The sequence below is a fragment of the Anguilla anguilla genome, chromosome 13 (assembly GCF_013347855.1).
Source record: "Anguilla anguilla isolate fAngAng1 chromosome 13, fAngAng1.pri, whole genome shotgun sequence".
NCBI classification, from domain to species: domain Eukaryota; kingdom Metazoa; phylum Chordata; class Actinopteri; order Anguilliformes; family Anguillidae; genus Anguilla; species Anguilla anguilla.
Window position 1 is genome coordinate 32888644 of NC_049213.1, and position 25981 is coordinate 32914624.

The 25981-nt window shown below is 46.6% G+C and overlaps 2 protein-coding genes across 4 annotated transcripts in view; one reads left to right on the top strand and one right to left on the bottom strand.

The window, feature by feature from the left end:
* The window catches only part of celsr2 (cadherin, EGF LAG seven-pass G-type receptor 2), a 78188-nt gene extending 73010 nt beyond the window's left edge, over nt 1-5178 (top strand). Inside the window, exons 31-34 of one of the 2 annotated variants that reach the window (XM_035388091.1) lie at nt 1488-1658; nt 2036-2278; nt 2529-2775; nt 3663-5178. In XM_035388091.1, coding sequence (XP_035243982.1) covers nt 1488-1658; nt 2036-2278; nt 2529-2775; nt 3663-3684 — 683 coding nt within the window. In that variant the 3' untranslated portion in view covers nt 3685-5178. The other variant, XM_035388090.1, reaches the window with a different exon arrangement.
* Nucleotides 5179-8088: 2910 nt separating this feature from the next.
* dstyk (dual serine/threonine and tyrosine protein kinase) overlaps nt 8089-25981 on the bottom strand; it is a 28724-nt gene continuing 10831 nt past the window's right edge. For both annotated transcript variants that reach the window (XM_035388447.1, XM_035388448.1), the window contains exons 4-15: nt 22298-22783; nt 21611-21806; nt 20748-20986; nt 20050-20133; nt 17712-17888; nt 15533-15662; nt 15023-15179; nt 13879-14011; nt 13451-13564; nt 11902-12016; nt 10310-10444; nt 8089-8750 (exon numbers count right to left, since the gene is read on the bottom strand). In XM_035388447.1, coding sequence (XP_035244338.1) covers nt 8563-8750; nt 10310-10444; nt 11902-12016; nt 13451-13564; nt 13879-14011; nt 15023-15179; nt 15533-15662; nt 17712-17888; nt 20050-20133; nt 20748-20986; nt 21611-21806; nt 22298-22783 — 2154 coding nt within the window. In that variant the 3' untranslated portion in view covers nt 8089-8562. The remainder of the gene's footprint in view (nt 8751-10309; nt 10445-11901; nt 12017-13450; nt 13565-13878; nt 14012-15022; nt 15180-15532; nt 15663-17711; nt 17889-20049; nt 20134-20747; nt 20987-21610; nt 21807-22297; nt 22784-25981) is intronic.

Genomic DNA, 25981 nt, shown 5'->3' on the forward strand with positions numbered 1-25981 from the left:
CAGCCTGCGACAGCACCCGCTCGGGCGCGTAGCTACCGCTCTCATAACGAGCTAACGCTGCTTTCATATTACTGCAGTGCGGAATATCGCCTGGGAAACCAAAACGTTCAAAAGGACAGGGCTTGGTAATGCAAGGACAGGCCTGCGTAATACAAGGACAGGCCTGGGTAATATAAAGACAGGCCTTGGTAATACAAGGACAGGCCTGCGTAATACAAGGACTGGCCTGGGTAATATAAAGACAGGCCTTGGTAATACAAGGACAGGCCTGCGTAATACAAGGAAAGGCCTGGGTAATATAAAGACAGGCCTTGGTAATACAAGGACAGGCCTGGGTAATATAAAGACAGGCCTTGGTAATACAAGGACAGGCCTGGGTAATATAAAGACAGGCCTGGGAAATATAAAGACAGGCCTGGGTAATATAAAGACAGGCCTTGGTAATACAAGGACAGGCCTGGGTAATATAAAGACAGGTCTTGGTAATACCAGGACAGGGCTTAGTAATACAAGGACAGGGCTTGGTAATGCTACGGAACAGAGGTGCTCACTTTTGGTGGAAGCACACACATCTACTTTAACTCAAATTGAAAGTGAGTGCTTCATTCTATATTTAATGACCTCGTTCAGTTTGCTTTCGTATAGAAAGCAAAGCCTTCGTGCTTCCCACATCCTCTCTGTGACAACCGTTGCGCTCAGCAGTGGTTTTCATGAAGAGCGTGGCTTCCCTATTAAGTTGAGTCATTTGATTCAGAGGGGTTTTAGAGTTGGTTTGAAGTTTTCCCATTTTGTGAAAAACTGTCAACACCTTACAGACATCAGTGGTCTTTTGCACATCAGTGTAGCTTAACAGTAATTCATTCTTTCCGTAAATAAGATTTTCTCAGTGGTGGTGTAACAGTGTTGCATTGCTTGCTACATCTATCAAACACTTTCTCTGGAGATGTTCCCATAGGGCCATCTGGGTGTTTTTTAAAAGCCTGTTGAAAAAGCCAGCAACATAAAAATGGTTCAGTGACTTTCAATTTTAAGAAGCTTAAAACGGGCTTCGATCTAGGACTTGGTTTTTGGGGCTATGTTTTGATAAATTAAGAATGTATTACATCATACTCTCGTAGAAATTTTAATTCAATTTTAAAAAGGTTGTATCTTAAAAAATTATACGTTTATATTAGTATTGCTGCTGTCATTCATTTTCATTCATTAATTTTTATCAAAATATGTTCTGTACAATAACTGGGTGTCCTAAAACAGTTTTTTCAGGTTGGGGTTTCCTTTTCTCACTTTGAGCACCTGCCCCTCAAAAGGTCTCTGCACAGCCTTGTTGCAGACCCCAAAAAATATGAAAGTAGAGCAGAAGCAGTATATTTATTCTGGAAATGTGGAAACGCACTGCTGCGGCACCACGCCCATAAATATCAACCTTCTCTGTGTTGCTGAGAACTCACGGGAGTCTGATATGTGCGTGTCTGCGCCTCGAACCCCAGACCAGGACTCCGACTCCGACAGCGACCTGTCCCTGGAGGACGACCAGAGCGCCTCGTTCGCGTCCTCCCACTCCTCGGACAGCGAGGACGAGGAGGGACCCTACCCTCCCGAAGCATGCTGGGAGAGTCTGGCGGCCCAGATCGGCAAGCAGCCTCACCTCGCCCACAAAGGTATGCGCAAATTACTGGGGAAAATGCTTGTAATTTTTAATTATAACAGTAATTATAATTACACGCAAGCGCACACACACACACACACACACATGACAGGTAGGACAGCTACTCCACTTGTACTTCTGCAGCTCAGGATACAGAAATAATACTGTGGTAACTCCCGTAACTTTTCCACGCTGCAGTTATGAAAACATCCCCCACTTCCTATTTGTAACATTATACGGGCGGGGGTAACTATATAAAGGTATCTATGACAGTGCCGTAGATAGTTCCGCCATTATCTTTGTTTGACTCGGATGAGCACAATAGGTTAGAAATGAAGGGCTACTGACGCAGCAGTGGGAAACCGAATTGGGCCTCCTCTCCCCTCCCAGACAATACCCTGAGCAAGCTGCTATGGCCGGGGGAGTTTGTGACCACGGCGAGCGACAGCGAGGGTCCCTGCGGAACCGAGAGGCTGAAGGTGGAGACGGTCGCCAACCCGGACCTGTGCCCGTCCCAGGACGGCCGAGACCTGCTGGAGCAGAGGCCCGACGCGACGGGGGAGGGGCACGCCAAGGAGAGCGCCCTGCTCTTCCTGTCCAGTCTTCCCAACCCCAGCGTGTATCCCCAGAAAGGTGAGGGAGGAGCGCGGGCGTGGTGCCCCGCCCCAAATGCTCACCCGTTTCTATACCACGCAGTGACCCAGTCAGCAGGGATTCACCGATTTGTTACAAATACCTTTTGTACAAGGCAATTATTTTCAAGCAGTGGCCTTGGTATTACTTTTTTTTTGTTGGGGGTGTGGTGGGGAGGTGGGTATCTTCAGATTAGACCAGGCGATTTTCCAAGTGGAGTATAAACACACACACACTCGTCTTTTCACAGGAATCCTGAAGAAGAAGCCCCTGTCCCCCATCGCGGAGAGAAACGGCGTCAAGCGCGTCCACAACGAGCTCTCGATGAGCGCTGCCGGCCCCGCCTCCTCCCGGTGCTCCTCCTCCAGCGAGGGTTGCGGGGGCGGGGCCAAGACCGGCCTGCAGGAGCAGGCCAACGGGGTGACGCCGGTCTCCATGGCTCCCATCGCCTTGAGCATCAAAGCGGGGACCGTGGATGACGATTCGTCAGGCTCGGAGTGAGTGTGAGGTCTGCCCGAACGCGGCTGAGGGCAGCTGGCATCAGAAAGGACGGACATGTTCTTTAGCAGATCAGACACGTATACATCAGTATATCGTCACATTATTATTGGTTTTCGTGGTTTTACACAATTAGACTATTTTTATGCAAATATAAATTTGGTGTTCTACATTTTTTAAGAAATAAACCGGAGACAGATGATTCATTGTAAGCATTGTTTTTCTATTTATGGACACATTACATAGTTACAGTGTGCAACTCATGAAGAGGGATGAGCAAAGAAAACAATCTTTATTTTATTTTTTTTTAAACTTTTTCGCTTGGTGGTTCCCCTGGGTATTGTGCAGTCAAAAGGAGCTACATATCTTCTGCATATTATCATCACATGAATTATTTATTTGGGCCATGCCAGTGCACAAATTGCTTTTGATGTCAAATGCATTTACCCTTTTAAAAATGCATTAAAAATAGCCTACTTTCACACAGGAAGATTTAGCAGGTTGTACTGCTGGCGGTACGAGCTTTGCCTGGTTTTGAAAACAAATCTAACTCTTTTTTTTTCCTCCCCTGTCCTTCTTTCTGTCTCCAAAAATAAAACCACAGATTCCTATTTTTTAATTTTACCCATTAAAGCATTCGGGTCACATCCAAACCCTGGGGCCCCAATCGTCAGACCAAGCCAAGCATTTGTTAAGCATTCTTCACTCTTTCGATCAGAGAAAAAAAAGAACAGCTGTCACTGCGCATTTAGGCGTTTTCATCTCCCACACATGATGGCATTCGATTCATGACCATGCATTTTTTTTTTCCTTTTCTGTTTCTGTTTTCTTCCTCTCGTCTTTTGTTGTTTCTTGCGCCCCGCCCCACTCGCTTTTCCCTCCACAGGAGCCGAAAGACGTCGACTTGAGGAGCGGAGCCTGGCCGACAGGGAAGCGCGTCGTTCCAGATCCCTCCGCCCCCCCCCTCCGCCTCCCCCCCCCGCCACACCCACTTCCTGTCAGGAACCGGAAGAAGCTAACTGGACTCTTTTTTGCGAGGGAGGGCAGAACTTTCCCGCCTTCCTCCCTTCCTGGATTTCCCCGTTCCTGCTTCTCTGTTCTTGTTCCTGAAGGACATTGAAAAACCTCACACCGCCACTGCATGCAGATACACAGAGACTGCGAGTTTTCTCTAATTTTAAAGTTCTGGTTTTTTTTTTTGGGTAAAATTGATTTTTGTTTACATACTTGAATGGATGCACTTTTTTTCAATGTACTGCGCCCGAATGGACGTGCAGGGAGGACGGCTGAAATTTTGTTTCATTTTTTTTAAATAAAAAGATTTGTTCACTAAGAAAAAACAAAAAAAAAAAAACAACAAAAAAAAAACAAAAACACTGAACTGAACTGATTGGCTGGAGTACTTAGCCTAAAAATACTTAACATTCAGGGAATTTACTTCCTCTAGTGGTGCAGTTTTCCATGATAGAGAATTGGCTTCAGTGTGATTAAATGAACTGTGGCAGACTGCTTTCTAAAACGAGAGAGGAGATGCTGCTCTGGAGGGCCACAGTGGAGGACTGGGCCCCTAATCGTTCTCTGTCCAATTAACACCTCTCACAGGAGCAAAACTGCCATTTAGGGACACGTCCCTCTTCCTGACCACACGCTGCCGTCTACTCAACACTAGTAACGGCAGAAGACAAGGGACTTTCTGTCTGATGAAAAAGCCCTGCCTGTGTTTTTTCTAACATAACGTGGAGGCACGGATCGAAGGATCGCACTGCGTTGGAAGGATCGTCCGTCCCGCCCCATTTCTGTCGGGACACGATGGGAGAGCTTGGAGGGATATCGGCATGAAAATTCACTATTGCCGTCCCCTCCCCCATCAAACCCAAATCCCTTGCCTGTTTGATTTTGTGATTTGGGGGTGGGATAGGGTGGGGGATGGAGGGGCGGGGGGCCACTTGTCATTACTAAGCCCTCCATATACAGGACCCTGCCTTTTCCACGGTTCGGCCTTCCTTTAGTGATGCCAGTGGTACAAGACAAAATAAATCTACTGAGTGCGACAACACTGCATAGCAAGGAAGACTTTTGTATATTTTTTGCCACATCAATTGCTGGGAGCTAATTTTATATGATTAAGAGGCTTCCCTTTTTTTGAAAAATTTGTCAAAAGGATTTGTTTTTATTATTTAATCCTGTGAAGAAAACTCTTTGTAGTTTGTTTATGTTGTACAGATCTGGGGCTTTTTTTTTGTAAAAAGAATATTTGCTGTATGACTTTTTAAATGTATGCTGCGAAACCCTTGCCTTGAGAAACATCAGCAGGTCAAGTGTTCACGCATTACTGTAAAAAATTATGCTAATATTGTATCACTACTGCAAATTTACAGAACAACACCTTTAATACCTCTGCACCCCCTCCCCATTTTTACACTCTATATGCTGCGGCTGGCTGATATAAACAAGCCTCATATTCAGGGCTACTATACTGAGCGGCATAATCATGGAGAAACGACTTTGTGTGTTGTGAAGAAATAGCGCTAAGTGTACAGACCTCTCCCTTCTTCCAGTCGTTTGTGTGGACAATTTCCTCGATCACTTGTTTCCAAGTGTCATTTTCTAATGGAAATAGTATTTTCTTACGTCTCAACAGGTCAAATGGCTACAATGTCGATCGAGCACTTCTGCCGGGCATTCCGCGCGAGTCGCCGAGCGCAAGCGTTTGCCATGGAGATAGTGACACACCTTTACCTACCGATGCAGCCCGTAGAGGTCCGCGAGTGTTTCTGCACAGAAACCAGTTTCCTGCTCGGGGCATTTCTCACGTCTATTCATGGCCTACAGGGTATATAGCAATCAAGCACTGTACATTCATAGGCTATAGCAATCTGTGAAGTTTCAACTCTGGAAATGACTCGTTTAATGGTTTTTTGGGAATGTTTTGCTGCAAATACTGTTCGGTTATCTACTTGTACCATTGCTTATGTCGTCTTCCTCAGTTTAGTAACACACACAAAAAAACTGAATAAGCTCATGTTTCCAAGTAGTAGACTAGCCATTGCTTGCATTTTCTGTGTTAAACTCTGCTTTGAAAAGGTTTTCATAAAAATTCACAATCTGTTTATAATTTTCATTTTCAGTCAATATTTTTATCAGTTGCATCACTGTACAGTTTACAGTTACAATGTGTGTGCCGAATTAATATCCCCACCCGTTCATATCTGCAAGGGTTTTTTCCAACTAGATTTTGACAGGTGACAACTATTAATATTTTTTGGCAAAGTTTATTGTTGTTTGTCATTTACCAAAGACCATTTCCATTTACTCATTTAATATGACTTATTCCTGTGCTCTGGACTGCAATGACATCTCAGCATATGGCCCAAAATGTTCTCAAGACTGATCTTCAAATTGTTCTAGACTCCGTCTAATTAGTTAGCTTTACGTTTTAGTGGAAACCTAAAACCGATTGCTTTAGAGTCCTTTTCAACTGCTACAATGCGTCTTAACTACATAAACATGGGTCCACTTTTTTCTCCCTGTTGTTTGTCGCCATGCAAAAAAAAAACCTTACAACTTCAGTTGGAAAATTAAAGTGACTTTGGAGCCCAAACCAAAATGGCGCGATTGTTATTTTTTTGTCTACCCTCCCTTTCCAGAGGAGAAGAGTCCAGGGGTCAGAAAGTAAAAGTCCTGCCATGTGTTTCTTCCACCCATGAACACAGCCAGCCGAGTTTCACCAATTAGTTCCACCTCCTGGCTAAAGAATTGTGCTGATTAGTTAATCCAGGTGATGTGAACCAAATGCTGTTGCTTTCTGAACCTGGATTTTCCACCTCTGTCCCTCGCTCCCCCAAAAGCTCCAATAAGGGACATTTCCCTGGTTCACAGAGAGAAGATTTGGAGTGGGGGCGGGCCAGGGACTTCACGTACGTGTGCACTGTTGCTGCAGGCACTTGAGAAGTGAATGGTTTTCCTTCCTTTAGGCCTGGACGATATACCGCCAGGATAATTATCAAATTCAATAAACGGTCGTCACCACCGATAATGCACCATACGGTGTGCAAAGACCATTACTGCATTCGATAATTATCCTTGTGGTATATTGCCCAGCCCGTACTGTCCTTATATAATTTTCTCCACATGTGCAAAGGCTAAAGAGGAGGGGCTGTATCTGGATTTTCCAAGTGACTCTTCTTCGGTAACTAAATTTACACAAAACGTCCTCGCTTTGAACACTATGCTGTCTTCCATGACAGTGTTCTGTGGGAAGGAGTATTCCTGTTGAGTGGCGGGAACAGGTGCGTTTTTATCAGTTTGGCTTGGGAGCCTCCCATCTCAGAGGGGGTACTGGTCCCCCTCTCCCATCTCTGAGGGTGGTACTGGTCCCCCCCCCCCCCCCTTTGGGTGCCAGATTAACATGCTTTCCACACCACTGGGTGATTTGGGCTGGCTTCAACAGTCACATTCCATTATAGTCAGTATGCATGTTCAACACCTCCCTTTCAGCCTCCCATCAAAGTGTCAGCCTGTCCTACAAATTGAGGATCGCTTCTGACAGGAGCAGTTCTGAATAAATGTTGACCGGTTTCTTTTTAACAGACATTTTGGGACAGAATACATTATACTCGCAAACATGCTAATCTGATATATCTTAGGCCAGTTTGAAAGTGGCTTGGTGACTACACTACAGCTCTGTATGAGGCTTGCTGCTTGTGTGTGTTTTCTTCTATATGCAATCTTTATTTAGTAGATACCCAGTAAACAAGACTCCACTGGTCAAATATTGGCCTTATGGCATGTTGCTCTGTGACCCATCCAATGGTTTGAAAAGCCAAGCCATCAGCACAACTATAACGGTCCCACACAGGCCACCAATGGAATGGGAAACAAAAGTGATCCAACTTCATCCTTAATGTAGCCTTTTCCTCTGCTAAATGTGACTAACTGCTGGACTATTTGAAGAGTCCAATTTCAGGCCAACATAAACTGTTGACTAGTTTTGTATTTGTATTTACATAGGGCCAGCTTGATCCTGTTATAAGTTTACCACAGTTGGATGCAAAAACATCTGTTGTGGAACAAAACAGAAACAACGCTTTCAAAATGGCCATCTCAATAAAAAGGAAATTGCCTCAGTTTCAAAATCATTCATTCCTTTAACAAAACTAGGCCTGTGCCAAAACCGCTTTCATGCTCATCCTCAACCTAAGAAGTGCTCCCAAGCACAAACGTTGTTTGTTACTTTAAAGAGAACTTGCATGTGAACATGTGAGTTGAGTGTTAAGAACAGACTAGAATATAACAATCAAAACATATTCAAGTCATTTGTCAAAGTCATTTTATTAAAAAAGTCATTTTATAATGCATGTAATACTCCAATATCAATTTTAAATACAGACTAAAATTAATGTCTTTTTTCATAATACTGGGAATCTTACTATTTTTAAAACAATGTTTTATCCCTAGTAGCTAATAATCTAATGAGAAGCAGGCATTAGCATGCATGCTATGAAAGAAGCATAGTGTATGCCTGAATTTATATATAAATACAAGACACAAAAACATATATACACAAGTACTTGCATAAGTGTTGCATTTTGTTCCGGTCTGTCTCAAACCACGTTTACATTAACTTACTTGCGATGGAAGAAATATCTGACTTGGCGTTTAATTCATGGTGCTTCCTTGACCAACAGAACTCAAGCTCGCCCGGGTTTTCAAATTCAGACATAAATCCACATTTATCTGCCACACGCGCAGTCGTCTTCCCTCCCTCCCTCCCTCCCTCCCTCCATTCACGTAGAGTCCTCCAAACTGGCGCTCTTCCGGTCAGACCCTGTAGTGCACAAACGGACCATGATGCTTTGCAAGCTGGGTTCCACGATGCCCAGCAGAGGCCTCTGGGATGGGTCTCCGTTCCAGCAGGCTTCCATCAGCTGCCAGCACTCCTCGTCGAAACTGGGCAAACGCTCCGGCCTGGCACCTGCCGTGGAAGAGTGACACGGGAAAAATTTGAGTCAGTGAGATCCGAATACACAAGAAATCAGCAGGAAGGAAGGGGTGAGGGGGACTCACACAACTACACAGCCTTCCCAAAATAAAATAAAATAATTTTAAAAAAAAAATTAAAAAAAAAGGGGGGGAGGGGGTCAGGGGGTTCAGGGCTGTTTAGTTGTGTGTTTTCCCCCCAGATAAAACACTTATTCTGAGTTCAGTGACATGCCTCAGCCAGAAAGGAAATCCTGACTGTGTTAGCTGCCCTTCAGTGACACATAATGACCCTTCATACTATCACCCAGGCATGGACGTTTCAGCGGACATATTTCCCAGCCTCTGATACACCAACTTAGTCATGTGTGCTAGTCTTATATATGCCAGCGTTATAGTTTTAACTTGATGTTAAGCGACTTAGACTTGCACTATAAGACACAATTACCCTTTGTTGATAGTTAAAGTATCTAATTATATAAATTTATGTTATTTAAGAAAAAGAAACGGACCTCTCAATAGATCATTTTCAATGGCATTTTCCACTATCAACCTTTTACTACGCAGCCGCGTCAGTGACGTAGTACGTTTGATCGATAACACTAAATTGTTTGTCTGGAATTCATTTTGGTCAATACGAAATGTCTGTACCAAAGGTAATACAATTTCCGTTTGCAAATTATACTTACAGTCCAAGACACAAAACGTCGGAACAATGTTCCACCTCCAAGCGTCAAGGAGAAACGTGGAACGACATCAAAGGTGTCTGGGTCTACACGCATTCTGAGAGGTAAGCTAAATTATTTTAAGTTAGCCAAACCAGCTAACGCGCTACAGTGGAAACCCATAACATTGCTAATCCAGTCAGTCTTGGTTTATTCAATTGCTCGTGTTGCTATCATTAACTTTCTATTTTATTCCGAAATTCAGTATAGCATAAATATTAGGTTAACCTACAATAAACGTACTGTGGACAAACACTGTCCTTAAGTCGTGTTTTAATATGATATACGAACTATTTTTACGACTTTAAAATGAGTATTTCTCCCGTACTCCTTCAATAACAGAAATACTTCGACGCTATCGAAAATGTACAGCGTTTACCGACTATACAGTTGTTCATAAGTATCGTACTCACAAATTTTGGTCCCCAATGTTAACAATGGATCCTCTCTCATGAGTTTACGCGCTAGTCGTCGCATAAGACCTACATTAATATATACAGCGAGATTGCCGGAACGCTACACGCCGTTGACCTAGTTAGTCTCATATTTTTAAAAAAGTTCAACAATGATTAGGCCGAGTTATTATTGCAGTTCCCGTGTGTATGGAAGACCTTGCACAAATGGGTTCATAGTAGCCTATATAACACTGGACATTATAAATTGAGAGGGAAAAGTGTGGTGAATTGCAAGAAATAAACAAGAAACAGGATTTACATCAAATGGCTACAGCTGGACTTGGGTCCTATTGTGATAATGACAGAGTCACATAGATTGTCCTGAAACATCAAGGCAGAATCCCCCTCCTTCCAATAAGAGGATTTTGGATTACCTTTCTTCACGTTGGTCCACAGCTGATCCTTGCTGGCGCATTTCTCAAAGGCTTCTGGGAGCTTGACGGAGCCCGTGCACAAGTACCAGAAGAGGATTCCGAAGGCGTACACGTCCACAGAGTTGTCATACTTCCCTGGAAAAAAACAGATGGACGTTAGGCCAGTTGCCAGCTCACCTCGTTTCCCACAAACATGCAGTGGGAGAAGGGTGTGTGGTGATGACATCACTGGATCCACCCTCTGGATTATACAATCATCTATTGTTACAAACATTACTGCAACTGGTAGAAAGCCTGATGCTGAAAGATTGTATATCATATAAGTTTTGCCATGCCAGTAATATAGAGCAAAAAGATGATACAACTGACAGAAAAGTATCTGAAGGATAAATGGAAAAACTAAGTAATTTAGTTTTTGCAATCTGCAGAAGATGATGCAAACAGCCTGAACATGGCACAAGGAATGCCTCTGCATCAATAGTGTCCATGAAAATGACTCCTAATGACAGATGACTCCCAATTACATAGTTGGGTAGAACTCCACGCCTGTAATACGAAATTTATATGCAGAACTGCATTCATGCTGTTGACACTTCGTTACATTTCCAATTTCCATATTAATAAGCGTCAGTAAATCGAGCGAGTCAGTGTGTCAATACAATGTTTCCTCTTGTTCTAATTTTTTACGAAAGATAGTGAATGCAGCCAAGTTTGCTTTGCTTTAAACGACAACGCTGGTAAGCTATATTTAATGATTTAGTACTGCATTTAATGACTTCACTGCACAACTGAAATTAATGGCTTTCCTGGTTGTACGCTAGATGGGGTTGTAAAATGCCAACCGGTACTGGGGGTTGGACAGAAACATTTTCGGTTTTTTGGTATTTTCATAAGATATGTTAACAATACTGAAAGAAATGAAAGAAATGAAAATGTTTCCCTTTAAGCTCCCGTAGTTAATTGCAGAGCCTTCGTCTGTGATGTTTAACAGATGGTGAGTTGGTGAAGCACTTCATGGAAATTGTATCACGGTGTGAAATCGGAATATTGGTTCTGACAAGCCTCAAACGGCTGTGAGAAAATTCTTTTTTTAATCTTATAATGATCCGAGCTATGTTTGGAATATATTACTACCACAATATATGCAACAAAACAGGTATTTAACTTTTTTTCCCCCCTTAAAGTAAGCAATGTATAAGGCATAAGACAAGTTATAGCCCTAATATCTAACCTGTAACTCTGCTCCCCAGTTACCACCGTAAGAAGCCGTTTGTGTCTGACTGTTCGCAGTTAGTACTTGGCAGTTAGCCCCTAGTGTTAGATGATGAGACCAGGCCGTTTGGTCAATCGTTTGTTCATCGGTTTGCTCATACACGTTTTCTAGCACTGTCAACCCTGGACTTGGGGCACCCCCCAAGGAACTCGGCTTCCAAAATGGTTCCTGGTGAACTACTCCACGTGAGCATTTCTCCCCAGACAGAGCTCATCCTGTGCCCCTCCCCTGATTTTAAACGGATTGTCGCGATCCAAACAGAAACGCCCTCCATGTTCCACGGCCCGGTGTCGGGTCTCTCCAGCAGGGCGGTTCTGACCTGTGAACAGCTCCGGCGCCATGTGGATGGGCGTTCCCACAATGCTGCCCGACATCATGGCCTCCGGCTTGCAGAACCCCAAATCCGTGATCTTCGCACGGTTCTGTTTGTCCAGCTGTGGAACAGAAGTCGGGGGAGGGAGGGGGGAGGGGGGAGAGAGAGTTAGTGTAGGAGCAAGAAGCTGTGCCATTTCTAAAAAAAATGTATTTATTTAGATGCCCGTTTATGCGCAGCTCGTGATACCCTCCCATATATAAATAGCCAACTATGATGGCTGTACCAAAGGACAAAATGTGTCTCTCAATTTCTGGGAAATTCAAAGCACAGATACAGATAGGCCAGAAATGGATTTCGGCCAAATAACGAGACTAATTTCCCCCAATCCTTTCACGGTAAAAAATAAAAAGGCAAACTGTATGTATGAGTACACAGTCTTGACGACAGCATTGCATTTTTGTGGAAATGCTAATTATGTGCATGAAACGGAATCAAAGAGCCATGTGAGGAAATAAAAAGGATCATGTGGACAAAAGGGAATTCTGTGGGAAGGAGAAAAAAAAGGCCTCAAAACACTGAACTGCATATGGGCATATTAATCGCTCTTAAAGAATCATCGTGTTCCCCATATTTTTTTTTTCTACTCTTAAACTTAAATTCTCAGGTGCTATGGAGCACATTTCAGGAGATTCTGAACTGATCTGCACACACTGGATACAAAATTCAGCATTTAAAATAGCATTTTTTCTTAAGGGAAATCACAGTTATGTACAGCACATTGTGCTTCCTTTCATTTCACTATGCAGCAGACACTCACCCAGAGTGACTTACACAGGGTATATTTCTCCATGCTCTATATATACCGCTGTCCACAAAATGTACTGTGCACTTGAATTTGAGGCGAAAAGTAATTTAGTCAGAGCGTGACATCACAAAGGGTCCCGGCGTTTGCATCACATGTCTAAAGCCTCCAGACACACGAGAGGAATCCGGTGGGGCTTGCAGGACTAACTGCAGACGTCCCTTCTCATATTTAGACTGATTCGATTCACCTCAGAAGAGGGGCATTTAAATCAGTGGCACACTGTGAACAGATCCCTCGCTAGCAATGAGCTGACGACAGAAAGTCTGAGTGCTCATTTTAACAGGCAGGCCACTCGGGCTGATATGTGCCTGAATACGGAATAACAGACCTGTCAGCAACATCACTAAGAGCCACCAAAGAGGAGGTCATTCAGCCACATACTATTTACACCAGAAGCCAGAGAAATGGAGACTAGCAGGTATTGTGGGTCGGCCACCTATTGGCAATAACACTCAGACACAAAAATTAAACTAATAAAATGTCACTAAATGTCCACAAAGGCACATTTCCAAGACCTGACACTTTCCCCTCAAAACACACCATAAATGCTTTCACAACTGTTATTTAAAAAAAAATTCTTCCAGAGGGACTTGCCCAAAGACCACCCCCCCCTTCTAACAGGGTTTAAGATCAGTGGGATCGGAATGGTGGGAGGAAGGGAAATGGGTTTGGCTGGGTGGTGCTTACTAGAACATTCTTCAGTTTGATGTCTCTGTGTAGGAGCCCCTGGCCGTGCAGGAACCGGATCCCTTCCACCACGTCCAGGGCCACCTGCAGCCGCTCTTTCAAGGACAGCCCCGCCTGGGAGAGAGGGGGTGGGGTCATCAGAGCAGGGCGGGATCATAAGACAGTGAGGCGGGGTCATAAGACAGCGAGGCAGGGTCACAAGACAGTGGGGCGGGGTCATAAGACAGCGGGGTAGGGTTCTAGGCCGTAGATTGTCTCTCCATAAGCAGAATAACAAATCACAGTTGTGTTAATCAGTGGGACGAGCTCCACGGAAACGGAGGTACTAGGCACTGAACCTAGAGGTTCCGAAGTTGAGATGCGGATGTGCGCGGTCGGCGTGACGGTCTCCCCTCCTTGCCCCGCGGCGGTAAAGCCGCGCGCTCTACCTTGAGTCCAGTGTAGAGGTCGCGGTGCAGCCTCTCCATGATGAGCAGCACGGCGATGCTGGAGCCGCCGCCGTACGTGTGGTCGATGACAGAGCCGTGCAGGTCCACCAGCCGCTCGTGCTTCGGCAGGGATCTGGGGAGGGTGGGGGGGAGAGAGAGAGAAAGAGGAGAGAGAGAGGGAGAGGGAGGGAGGGACAGAGAGAGAGGGAGAGGGAGGGACAGAGAGAGAGAGAGAGAGCGAGAGAGGGAGGGAGGGACAGAGAGAGAGGGAGAGGGAGGGACAGAGAGAGAGAGAGGGAGAGAGAGAGAGGCTCACATTGATGCAAAGTCTTTCCCCCCTGGATCTGGTCTCCAGTGTAAACGCTGGCTTTAAGGAACCCCATCCAAGAGCTGCATGCAGATACATATGCATGCCTTCCGTTTAAGCTTCTCTCATTTTTAGAGATGTCAAAACTTATTTAAATCGAAGCACACAAGGTGGTTCACACGGTGTAATACAGCTGAACAAAGCCCCCTGTGTTTGACTACTGAACGCTATGCACTGGCGATCATAAGGTTCTGATGTCATGCAAAAGGTTGCTAATACAAGATGTGCTCCTTAAAGCAACGAGCTGAAGATGTTTGCAGATCATTTACACTAAAGAAATATTGTGCTGTGTATTATTTAGCACAAAATCAATAATTCCCTTTATATGGCCATATGGCCTTTATGCGTGTCACACCTTAGTGATTTGTTGTTTTTAAAAGGGCTCCAATGCTGCTTGTAAAGAAAAGATTTTAAGTTTGATTCCCAGGTGGACTGTCCTTCTAACCCAGAACATGTTGGACCTTTACTTGAATGACTTTCATCAATTCATTTTACAGCTGTTGATGTTTGATGAAAAATTTTAGCCATGCAGGTCACTGGAAGACGTCACCCAGTTTGCCAAGCATAATAAGAATAATGATATTGCCCAATTACGGATTACCCTATTCCTCTATACTCATTATAATCATTTTTCATCTTATGATTCACCAGTGATAATTGGTGAACCCCTCAACGTATGACTTTTATTAGGACTATGTGAGGTTACACCTGTGTCACAGGTGACATTTTCTCATTCCCACAGTTGCTCCTCCCTCTCCACTGGACAGACAGACTCACCTGGTGTAGTGGAACTCCAGCGCCAGGTCGTTCCAGTGCTTGTCGTCGGGGGGTACGACGGATTTGAGAGCGCAGGGGAAGTGGCCTCCCCAGCTGTCACACAGGTACACCACCCCGTACTGGCCCCGCCCGAGCTCCCGGCCCAGTTTAGGCTTTCCTGCGGGAAGCAAAAACGCGGAACCAAACGCTGCTGACTGGGGTTTCCATACATACCACAAACCTGAGCAAGTTTTTATTCCATGACATGCAGCCTTCATTGGATTCATTCATTCACTTGTTTGTTCATTCACTTATTTAGTTTGCTAGGCAGGTCTCCCATTTTATGAGTATTTGCTCCTGAAAATCTACATGTGTTAACTGGAAAAATTATTTAGTAATTGAGTACATCTACTAACTGGGATGCATTAGTGCACTCCTGAATATTTAAACTTAAACTTTTTGGGGGGAAAAAGGTTAGCATAGAGCCCTGCCAAGACAGGGGAAGTCTTAGAAAGAAGGTGCTGCCCTTACCGTTCAACAGAACGTCTCTGAGCGATCGGCTTTCCAAAGAGAGGCGTGCCAGTCGAGGGGCGTGGTCCTTTCGCACGCGTAACCAGAGGTCCTCCGTCCGCTCCAGCCGGCCCGTGTGACCCTCCTCCAGCTGGGCACAGAGACACGCCCGGTTACGCCACAGGCGAACGCTTAGAGACCGACAGCCAACCACAGCACAGAACCAGCTGGGCACAGAGACACGCCCGGTTACGCCACAGGCGAACGCTTAGAGACCGACAGCCAACCACAGCACAGAACCAGCTGGGCACAGAGACACGCCCGGTTACGCCACAGGCGAACGCTTAGAGACCGACAGCCAACCACAGCACAGAACCAGCTGGGCACAGAGACACGCCCGGTTACGCCACAGGCGAACGCTTAGAGACCGACAGCCAACCACAGCACAGAACCAGCTGGGCACAGAGACACGCCCGGTTACGCCACAGGCGAACGCTTAGAGACCGACAGCCAACCACAGCACAGAACCAGCTGGGCACAGAGACACGCCCGGTTACACCACAGGCGAACGCTTAGAGACCGACAGCCAACCACAGCACAGAACCAGCTGGGCACAGAGACACGCCCAGTTACGCCACAGGCCAATGCTAAGAGACCGACCGCACAGCTTTCACCAGCAGGCTTCTCAAACCTGTGCTTCTCAACGATGTCATCAGTGTCTGGCAAATGCCGAGTTGCACATATAGCGGAGAAATGAGTGGAGATACGGGGACAACTACTGAATTGGAATACAGACAAGGTGTAATAATCACAAAATTGTTTTGTTAGTGTTTATTATTACTATTATTACAATGTTGTTTTCTCACATCAATGCCTTTATGAAGTCAAAAAAAGGTGTACCCTCTGCACTATAAACAACCAGTATGTTTTTTTCTTTTTACAAGAAAGGGATTAAGAATTTTTTTTTTTTTTTTTTACTTCTTAAGACTTGGCCACTGGTCAAATGACTTCCGTCTGTCTTGAGTAAAATGTCATTTTTTTGGGCATTTGCAATGGTTCACAACATTAGGTTAAAACTGGTTTTGCTCAGGTGAATGGAGTCTAACATTTACAGCCGACATAGAAAACGCACCTCATAACCAGATCAAAAAAATCCAGGACATGCAACAGCGACCGACATCGAGCACTTCTGTGCAGAAAATAACACCAGCACCTCACATCGCCTTCCTTTTAAGATGTTGACACTTATTTTCCAAAGGGTTTCAGTAATTCCATTACAGAATTCTGTTTTTCAAGAAAGAAAATATTCCTGTTTTTCCCCCCCCTCCACTGCTCACGGGTGAACACCCGTGAGGTGTGGTTTCGGTGGTGCGCTTGGCTGTGCTTGCTTTGCACTTTCACATGAACTGCACTGGGCTGAAATGTCAGCACTAAGCCAGAGTTTCCTTTGTCTGTCTGTAGTACTGAAGCGTAACCCGCAGTGTGGCTTGGGTCGTGGGGTAAAGAATGGTGCGCGCGTAAGTGACCTCCAGTGGAGTAGTGACCGGTCAATGTGGTTAAGTCTGGCAAGGGGAGTTATTGACTGGCATTGGGTGATAGTGACTGTCATAGGGAGCTTGTGACTGGCATAGGGAGGTAGTGACTGGCATAGGAAGCTAGTGACTGGCACAGGGAGATAGTGACTGACATAGGGAGCTGGTGACTGGCATAGGGAGCTAGTGACTGGCATAGGGAGCTAATGACTGGCATAGGGAGATAGTGACAGGCACAGAGATTTAGTGACTGGCATAGCAAGCTAGTGACTGGCATAGGGAGCCGGTGACTGGCATGGAGAGCTAGTGAATGGTATAGGGAGCTAGTGACTGGCATAGGGAGCTAGTGGCTGGCATAGAGAGATGATGACTGGCATAGGGACCTAGTGACTGGCATAGGGATCTGGTGACTGGCATAGGGAGCTGGTGACTGGCACAGGGAGCTAGTGACAGGCACAGAGATTTAGTGACTGGCATAGCAAGCTAGTGACTGGCATAGGGATCTGGTGACTGGCATAGGGAGCTGGTGACTGGCACAGGGAGCTAGTGACTGGCATAGGGAGCTGGTGACTGGCATAGGGAGCTGGTGACTGGCATGGGGAGCTAGTGACTAGCATGGGGAGCTAGTGACTGGCATATGGAGCTGGTGACTGGCATAGTGAGGGTACCTGGCGCAGGGAAGCAGCGAAGGCATCGTGGGAGCTGTTGAGGCGCGTGCGGAACTGAGAGCAGATGCTCTTGGCCAGTTTGGCGGCGCTGAGGCTCTCGATCGCGTCCTGCGCCACCTTCCTCTTCCACTCGGCCGTGATGGCCGGCGGGTTCACCCACGTCAGCCGCTGGAGGATCTGCACACGGCACCAACCGGGCAGGACAGGGCCGGGAGAGAGAGGGGAGACAGGGTGAGGAGAGAGAGGGGAGACAGGATGAGGAGAGAGAGGGGAGACAGGATGAGGAGAGAGAGGGGAGACAGGATGAGGAGAGAGAGGGGAGACAGGATGAGGAGAGAGAGGGGAGACAGGATGAGGAGAGAGAGGGGAGACAGGATGAGGAGAGAGAGGGGAGACAGGACCGGGAGAGAGAGGGGAGACAGGATGAGGAGAGAGAGGGGAGACAGGGCGAGGAGAGAGAGGGGAGACAGGATGAGGAGAGAGAGGGGAGACAGGGCCGGGAGAGAGAGGGGAGACAGGGCCGGGAGAGAGAGGGGAGACAGGGCCGGGAGAGAGAGGGGAGAGAGGATGAGGAGAGAGAGGGGAGACAGGACCGGGAGAGAGAGGGGAGACAGGATGAGGAGAGGGGCTGCACTGTAGTGCATTCACATTCTGCGTCCTTCCCCAGCAGAACCAAGCTCTGGTGTCAGCCCGTTTTATATCACAGATGCTGATACAAATGCCATTCAAATACATGTGGAGTTTCGTGACACATAAACCGCCGACCCAACAACTTTGCTCAAAGTGCACAAAAATTCCTTTGAAATGCTCATCCCTAAACTGAAAATACAACACCTACAGTACATTTTCCAAAATTACATTTACACAAGTTAATTTACACTGATAAAATACACTTTGGCAAACATATTTGACCACATTGGCACAAATGTAATATCAAATAATTTAATTTAAAGCTGCAGTGTAAAGGATTAGGGAAATAAGGAAATTACCAGTAGACGTGTGGACAGACACAGACACACAGATTTGTTTTGACACCCTCACCCTAAAGTAAAAATAGCCACCACATGCAGTGCACATGTAGCTTGTATCAATCACACTGTTGCAACGTGTGACAGCCCTCTAATTGCTTCACGAAATGACAACACCAAAGGATGCTTGCATTATGTGATTACAGCAGCAGACAAATTTATAGTCAGGACGGTTGCTTTAACTGATTTTTAGGCCACGGGGGCCAAGAAGCCATTTTAAAATACAAGAGTCCTTTTAGAGCATCCTTCAGCAGCATAATGTTTAATATAGACAACAGGTTTAATGGCTGACAAACAGGTGTTGTGTACACGCGAATACTACAGTGACGTGTCACTTATTAAAGTCGCATATCTTCATTCTTCATTCCGGGAGGCACACCCGTTAACTCTTTGAGCTCGGCTTGTTTTGTCAAAGCAGTGGCGTTTCATTATGGCGCAGGCTACATGAAGAAACTGCGCTGGACAGTTTCCCACCATTTTGTTTAATCAGAACTACAACCTCAAGAGTTACGAGCCCAGTACTCTGACCATTATGCTAACACTGCCAGGCTAAATATTTGTTGTACAATTCTAATTTCTTTCCATATAACATGGATCAGACACTTACAACCACAACAGGGGTGTGATACCTATGCATGGCTGGCTCCCAAGAAAAATGAAAGCCAGCACACTAAGTGTTCATAAAATGTTACAAATATTCACCAGTCCAACAAGTGAATTAGTCATCTACATAATCTACATTCACGCATTACTACTTCGTTCTTAAATGTTTTGGAATCGTCCTCTTTTTTTTTTAGGATGTTTTTCGGTCTTGAATCCCCCCCCCCCCCCCATTCATTTTGGAAAGTCCAGTTGTACACGCGGGCCCGGCCTGTCACTCAAACACCCCGTCAGTTTGGGAGGGTTGCCAAAGCGTGTTTCCATGGCAACGAGTTCCGCTAGCGGCGTCGGTGCGCGGCCTGGCTGCAGCGCTGCAGAGCCCGTGTAGCCTGTGCTAGCGTTCCACTGCCACCCCGTCAACCAGGGCAGCTGCTCTCTGGCTAAACCGGATGAGGAGGAAAATCCTTGCTAACTGACCTGCCCCCTTCCTGAGTGACGCTAGAGCACAACCAGGCACCAGCCGGAGGGGGGGGGGGGGGACTCTGCTGCCAAACCACAGGGCACACCCCTACACTGAAGGCCAGCACTGTGGCAGGACACACCCCCATCGGTAGGTTACCAAAATTCCAGTAGTTCTCTGCGTTCTAACGGACACGTGCACTTTTACATTACATGTAGGCAGAGGCCTCTTCAGCTCTCGAGGTTCTCACCTGTTTGATCTGCTCCCACACTACCCGCGTAACCGAGGATCCAGAATGGAATGTAACTTCGACGTGATAGGCAGCGTTCAGAATCTGAGAGAGACAGAGGGAACCGCTGAAAAGGGAACTGAAGCGGAAACACAGCAAGTCATTTGGGAAATTCGCCAAATATGACATGCAAAGAGCTGTTCAATCCTCAAGCTTTGCAGTTTGCACTTAGTTGACTTCAGGACTTAAAGTGCAGCAGTTTTTTTTTTCCTTGGCTCAATCATGTTGGCTTAGATGAGTTTGGCCATCATTCAGATAAACAGAAAGCGTAGCACACAAAAACAAATGGCTAATTCACCAGTCAGAGCTAAGGACACACTGCAAAAGGGATTGAATAGTGCCTTACTAACAGATTACTGTTATTGAATAACATCATCCGTGTACTGTACATCAAAATGCCATGTAATGATCCGAAAAGGCGTGTTTTCCTAATACTAACACGTTCGGTAAATGTTTTGAGCTTTGCCTGTGTAGAGACCCTAAACTATAATATAATAAGATACAGGACTAGTCTGGTATGCACCATGCAGAACAACCACAGGAAACTTCGGCACCCGGAAGGCTTTACCACACACACCGTTCAGCGCGATGCGGTAATTCTTACGAGCTGCCGAAACGCAGATCGTTCCCTCTCTACGGCGATGCGTTTTCCCCTCTACCTGCTTCAGGTGGTTAGAGGTGACGTTGTGCACGGAGGAGTCCGTGGTGGACTTCTCCAGGCTGCTCAGGCAGCGCTCCAGCGTGCCCACGAAGCTCTCGCGCAGGTAGTCCACCGAGCTGATCAGCTTGTTGGCCACGGCCTGGTTCAGCCGCACCACGATCAGCTCCTGGATCTGGTGGATGCACGACTTGATGTCCTTGGAGGTCACGGGCTCCCCGTTGGGCGTAACGATAATATCTTATTGGGACGTTAGAGAGAGACGGACGGAGACGGAAAGAGCGGGAGAATGAGGGGCGGAAGGATGGAAAAGTGAGAGAAGGAGAGAGACAAAATATTACTCTACAAATGTAGAGCAAATGTGAAGCATGATGGACAGTTGAGGCTCTTTCATTTCCCAGCGGTCGCACAAGGTGCAGTTTCTGCGCTGGACCGCTGGAGGAACCTGCACTCTCTCACCCCACCCCCCCCTCCCCTCCCCTCCAGCTCCACAACTATGCAGCGGCTCCAACAGCCAGTGTAAATAGGATAAGCTGCCATGGCGACCGGGTGAACAAGCTCATGCTCATCTGGCCACGAGTTTGCCAATCGCACTCCTAACAAAGTCACTGAGTGCATAAATTGGAAATTACCGTCCCCTCTCGTGGGGTAATTACACTGGGTCTGCTCCCAGAAGGAAATTATGCAAATGGAGTTCACAGGATTGGAGACATAATATCCAAAAACATTTGGATATTAAACCCCCCCACCCCACCCCCCCCTTCCAGCATCCTTGCTGTCTGCTGATATCCATCACCCCCCCCCTTTCCAGCACCCTTAGTGCCAGCTGGTATTCCCCCCCGCGCCCCCTCGCCTTTCCGATACCTGTAAACTCCAGGTTGGCGGCATCCTCCAGGAGCTGCTCCTTCATGCTGCCCAGCGTCTCCACGATCATCTCCTTCATCTCCTCCTGCTTGCGGTTGGCGATGGCCATGAGGGAGGAGAAGAGCTCGCCCTCCTTCTCGCGGGTGTACTCCAGCCGCCGCGGCGTGATCTGCAGGTCCCGCTGCATGTCGAAGGCCTGAAACCCCGCCCCCCACACGCCGTGATGTAATCTACCCGGGTATGACATCAGCTACGTATCGACGACACGGTTTAAATATTTGAAACTTTCTACTGAACCCGATACACACGTGGGCTTAGACCAAACACGTACCCACATATGACCTACTGGGTGAAAGTTCCTACTGAAACCCTATACACACGTGGGCTTAGACCCAACATGTACGTACATATGACCCCCAGGGGGAAACTTCCTACCGAAATCCCATAAACACATGGGCTTAGACCCAATACGTATGTACATATGACCTACTGGGTGAAACGTCCTACTGAAACCCTATACACACGTGGGCTTAGACCCAACACGTATGCACATATGACCTACTGGGTGAAAAGATCCAACTGAACCCTATACACACGTGGGCTTAGACCCAATACGTATGCACATATGACCCACTGGGGCTTAGACCTAACCCCACTGGGTGAAACTCAGTATGAAGGGCGGGGTACCTGGTTGATGAAGAGGTCCAGGCAGCGGCAGTGCAGGCCGTTGAGCAGGTTGGCGGCCTCCACCTGCTGGTTGTGCAGCACCTGCCGGGCGAAGGGCACCAGCAGCCGGTGCAGCCGCTCCAGGCTGTCCCCCAGGGCGCTCTGCGGCTTGGCGGCCGGGTGGGGCGACTGCGGGGGGGCTCCGCAGGCGCAGTTCCCCGCCGGGCTGCTGAGGAACCCCAGGGTGAGGAGCTGTTTCTGGAGGGCGCCCCGGTCCCGCTCCGTGCCCCGCCCGCCCTCGGGGCCCGGCTCGCTGGGCACCCGCACGAAGCAGATGGGGAAGGGCAGGGCCTCCCGCACCTTCTGGAGCTCGGACACCTGCGCGGGCGTCAGCTGGTCCTGGTTGGCGGCGTAGAGCAGGATGGGCACCACGTTGCGAAGGCAGTCCTCCAGGGCCTGCTCTATGGGCTGCACGCTGGGGCAGGGCACCACCATGATCTTAGCCTCCTAGGCAGGGACAGACAGGGGAAGGGCAGTGATGCACATGACTGGGGTACCGGACACCCAGCACAGGCCTCTGTGATCACATTTTTTTCCCAAGGAGCACATGTGGCCCCTAAGTTAAAAGAGTTAGGAACACACTAATGCATCCCAATTAGTAGATGTGCTCTGAAATTATTTTTTCCACTTGGTGCACATCAAAATTCACAATCCCCAATAGCTTCTGGCGACTGAACTGCTGCCACAGATAAACTGTGTGGGGACAAAGTGTCCCCCCAAGCACTGCCCAAGAAAGCAACGTGCCTCCCTAGAAAATTTAAAAGTTAAAATTTTAAATGATTAAATTCATTAATTCATCCTGCATTTTTACTCAACAAATTTTAGCAGAACAAATGTTGAGCCATCGGTCTGTTCTTTGGCTTGCACAATCGCCCAAACATGAAATGAAAAAACTAAACTGCAAGACACCAATGAAGGGAGATGTTCATATAACATTAGCAGCCAAATTGCTGGGCCAATTTCATTGAAAAGCACTAGAAAGAAAGCTCACAGTTTTTTTTAAATGCAGTTTGCGCATTATATTTTTTTGTCAACAGTGACACCCTCTGATCCACTCTGGTGGAATAGGTCTATATAAAGCAACTGACCCTGGCAACCATACAAGTAAGGGTATCAATGCACTGGTGCAATTCAGAAGTGTGCAGGAATCAATTCAGACAGACAAGAAACACCACAAACACATAAAACCAAAAAGCGCCACACAATTGTCGTCAAGAGCAAGAGATCACCATCTCCCTTGACCTCAGCGTTGTGATCATGATGCAAAAACACGGCCAAATACACCAACGTGCGATTTTTAAAAAAACAACAATGACGAAATTCTGCCTCGGCTGTCGGGACACTGTGTAGTGTGCCAGCTTGATGACACTCAGATCCATATCCTGTCTCTTGAGTGATTTGTGCTGTTGCGTGCAAGCTGTGTGTGTAGGGGGAAGGGGTAGGGGGAAGGGGGAAGGGGGAAGGGGGGAGGGGATGGGGGTTTGTGCCAGAAAACTTCCTGCATGAGTTTCGGTTGCCACAGGGCCTGACCTCAACACAATAGATTGTACGCATCACTTCAGGGGAGTGGCAAAATTGCAGTCGTATCATATTTTCTGCACGGCTGCCGCTTGTGTGTTTTGGCTCTCGATAGCTCCACACAGCGCTACCAACTGCAAGCCACCAAGCGCTGCTCCACTTAGCATGTTAGCATTTAGCCGTTTGTCTACAGCACACATCGAATGCCAAGGGGGTGGAATGAGACAACGGTCACTACTGCACAAACAGGGTAAACAGCCAATGCAGAGAGAGGCTGTCCTTGCCAGAAAAAAACACCCCACTGTCTAAATAATCAGAGGTAGGACCCATCAGATGAGAGTAAATAAGAATACCAGATTCTCTTTCTTTCTTTCTTGTTTACTTGTGACCAGACCACTCCGAACAGAAGAGAAACTGAAAGAGTAAGGACATAGAGAAACTGACAGCGACAAATAGGTTGTGAAAAATAAGGGAGGGGAAGTTGTTGAAAGAGAGGGAGAGAGAAAAAGAAAGTGGAAGGGAGGACAAGAAGGAGTGGGAGGGAGGGAACAAGGGAGGAGATGGGACAGAGAGAGAGAGAGAGACATGACTCACAAACTCACAAAGGAGACAGACAGTGCCATCTCCAAGAAACAAGAGCTGTGGGATAGTGGAGACATTTCATTAGGACAAGTATGGCCACTGCTTCCAATCTTAAAACAAAATAATATTTCAGAGTAGCATAAATGTCACGACACCCAAGTCCAAATGTTTTTTGCGTTATTTTGATGCAGAAATGAACAAACTTAAGGGTCTGTAAAATACACAGAAATGCTAAATGCTTAGCATTTACATTTTTAAATGACTGTACATACTTTCATGTGTACCGATTAATTCTGTAATTTATCCATCCATGTACCCCTATTTACAGTGCATAGATGTCCTCTATCAACTGTGTATAGACACAACTTCATATTCATCTGCTGGCTGTTTCACATCCTCGGACCGTCTGCCGTGTGAATCTTCTTTCGGACAAGCGGCGGGCGAGCGCTTGCTGATTTTCGGTGCTGGGGGGGGTGATGCGCCCGTCCCGTGCGGGGAAAGCATTTTTCCCCTCCTCCAGGCCCTGCACACGCAGATGGGCGAGGGCCGTGTCGTTCACGCACAAACGTAATTAACAAGTTCCTGTTTCTGCACCCCCCCCCCCCCCCCCCCAGTGTCCAAAAAAAGGACTGGTGTTGATCTGGCAGAGCGGTGCGAATTTAGCGAAGAGCCGCCAGGGCCTCTGAAGTGCCGTTTAGCATCGGGTAAACAGGACAGCATCCGACTCGCCGCATTTAAACTTTTAAACCCCAACTTCAAACTCATTACAGGACTGCTTTTTTTGGGGGGGGGAGGGGGGGTGTCCTTGGCACCAAACAGCCCTTAGATGAGCACCCTATGTTAGAAAAGCACACGGCCAGGCTATTGGAAGTTACAGTGCAAACGTGCATTAGGTTTTTTTACAAACATGCACACACATACATATATATTCTGTCACACATTTCGTTCAGGTCTATCTTCACAAAACGTAGTATTAAACAGGGGGCTGTATGTAGTATGAATAATTTAGAATGTATTCGCTATGTTATATATAATATAGCTTACAGCACATTTAAAGACCTTTTTTTGTTAAATATAGAGTGGCAATTATCATTTCAAACCCAACACAGGATTTGTGACAAACTTTTCATTTTGACTGGGACAGAATAGACATCTGTCCTTCACCCACTAAAAACCAAGTGAAACGGAATGATCCACAAACCAGTCCGGCAGCAAATGCCTATTAAGCTCCTACAGGCCCAAACACACCAGGTACAGATTCTACAGGCTCTGCACAAGTGTTGCTCATCAAATTTGCCACCGCTCAGTTTTTAAAAGTGGAAAACTTCAGTTTAACAACATGCAGATTTTCTGTGTATTAACCTGCAGGCTGTGGGCCAATCTCAATTGTAAATTGTAAATTCAATTAGATTGCATCCGTCTTTCAATATGGCGGTGGCACAATAATTCCCACAACATAAATGTCACTGGAACCTATTGTACTATGTTGTGCAGCATATTTTTATGAATAAAAAGCAAAGCAATGCATGATGCCCAATGTCACCG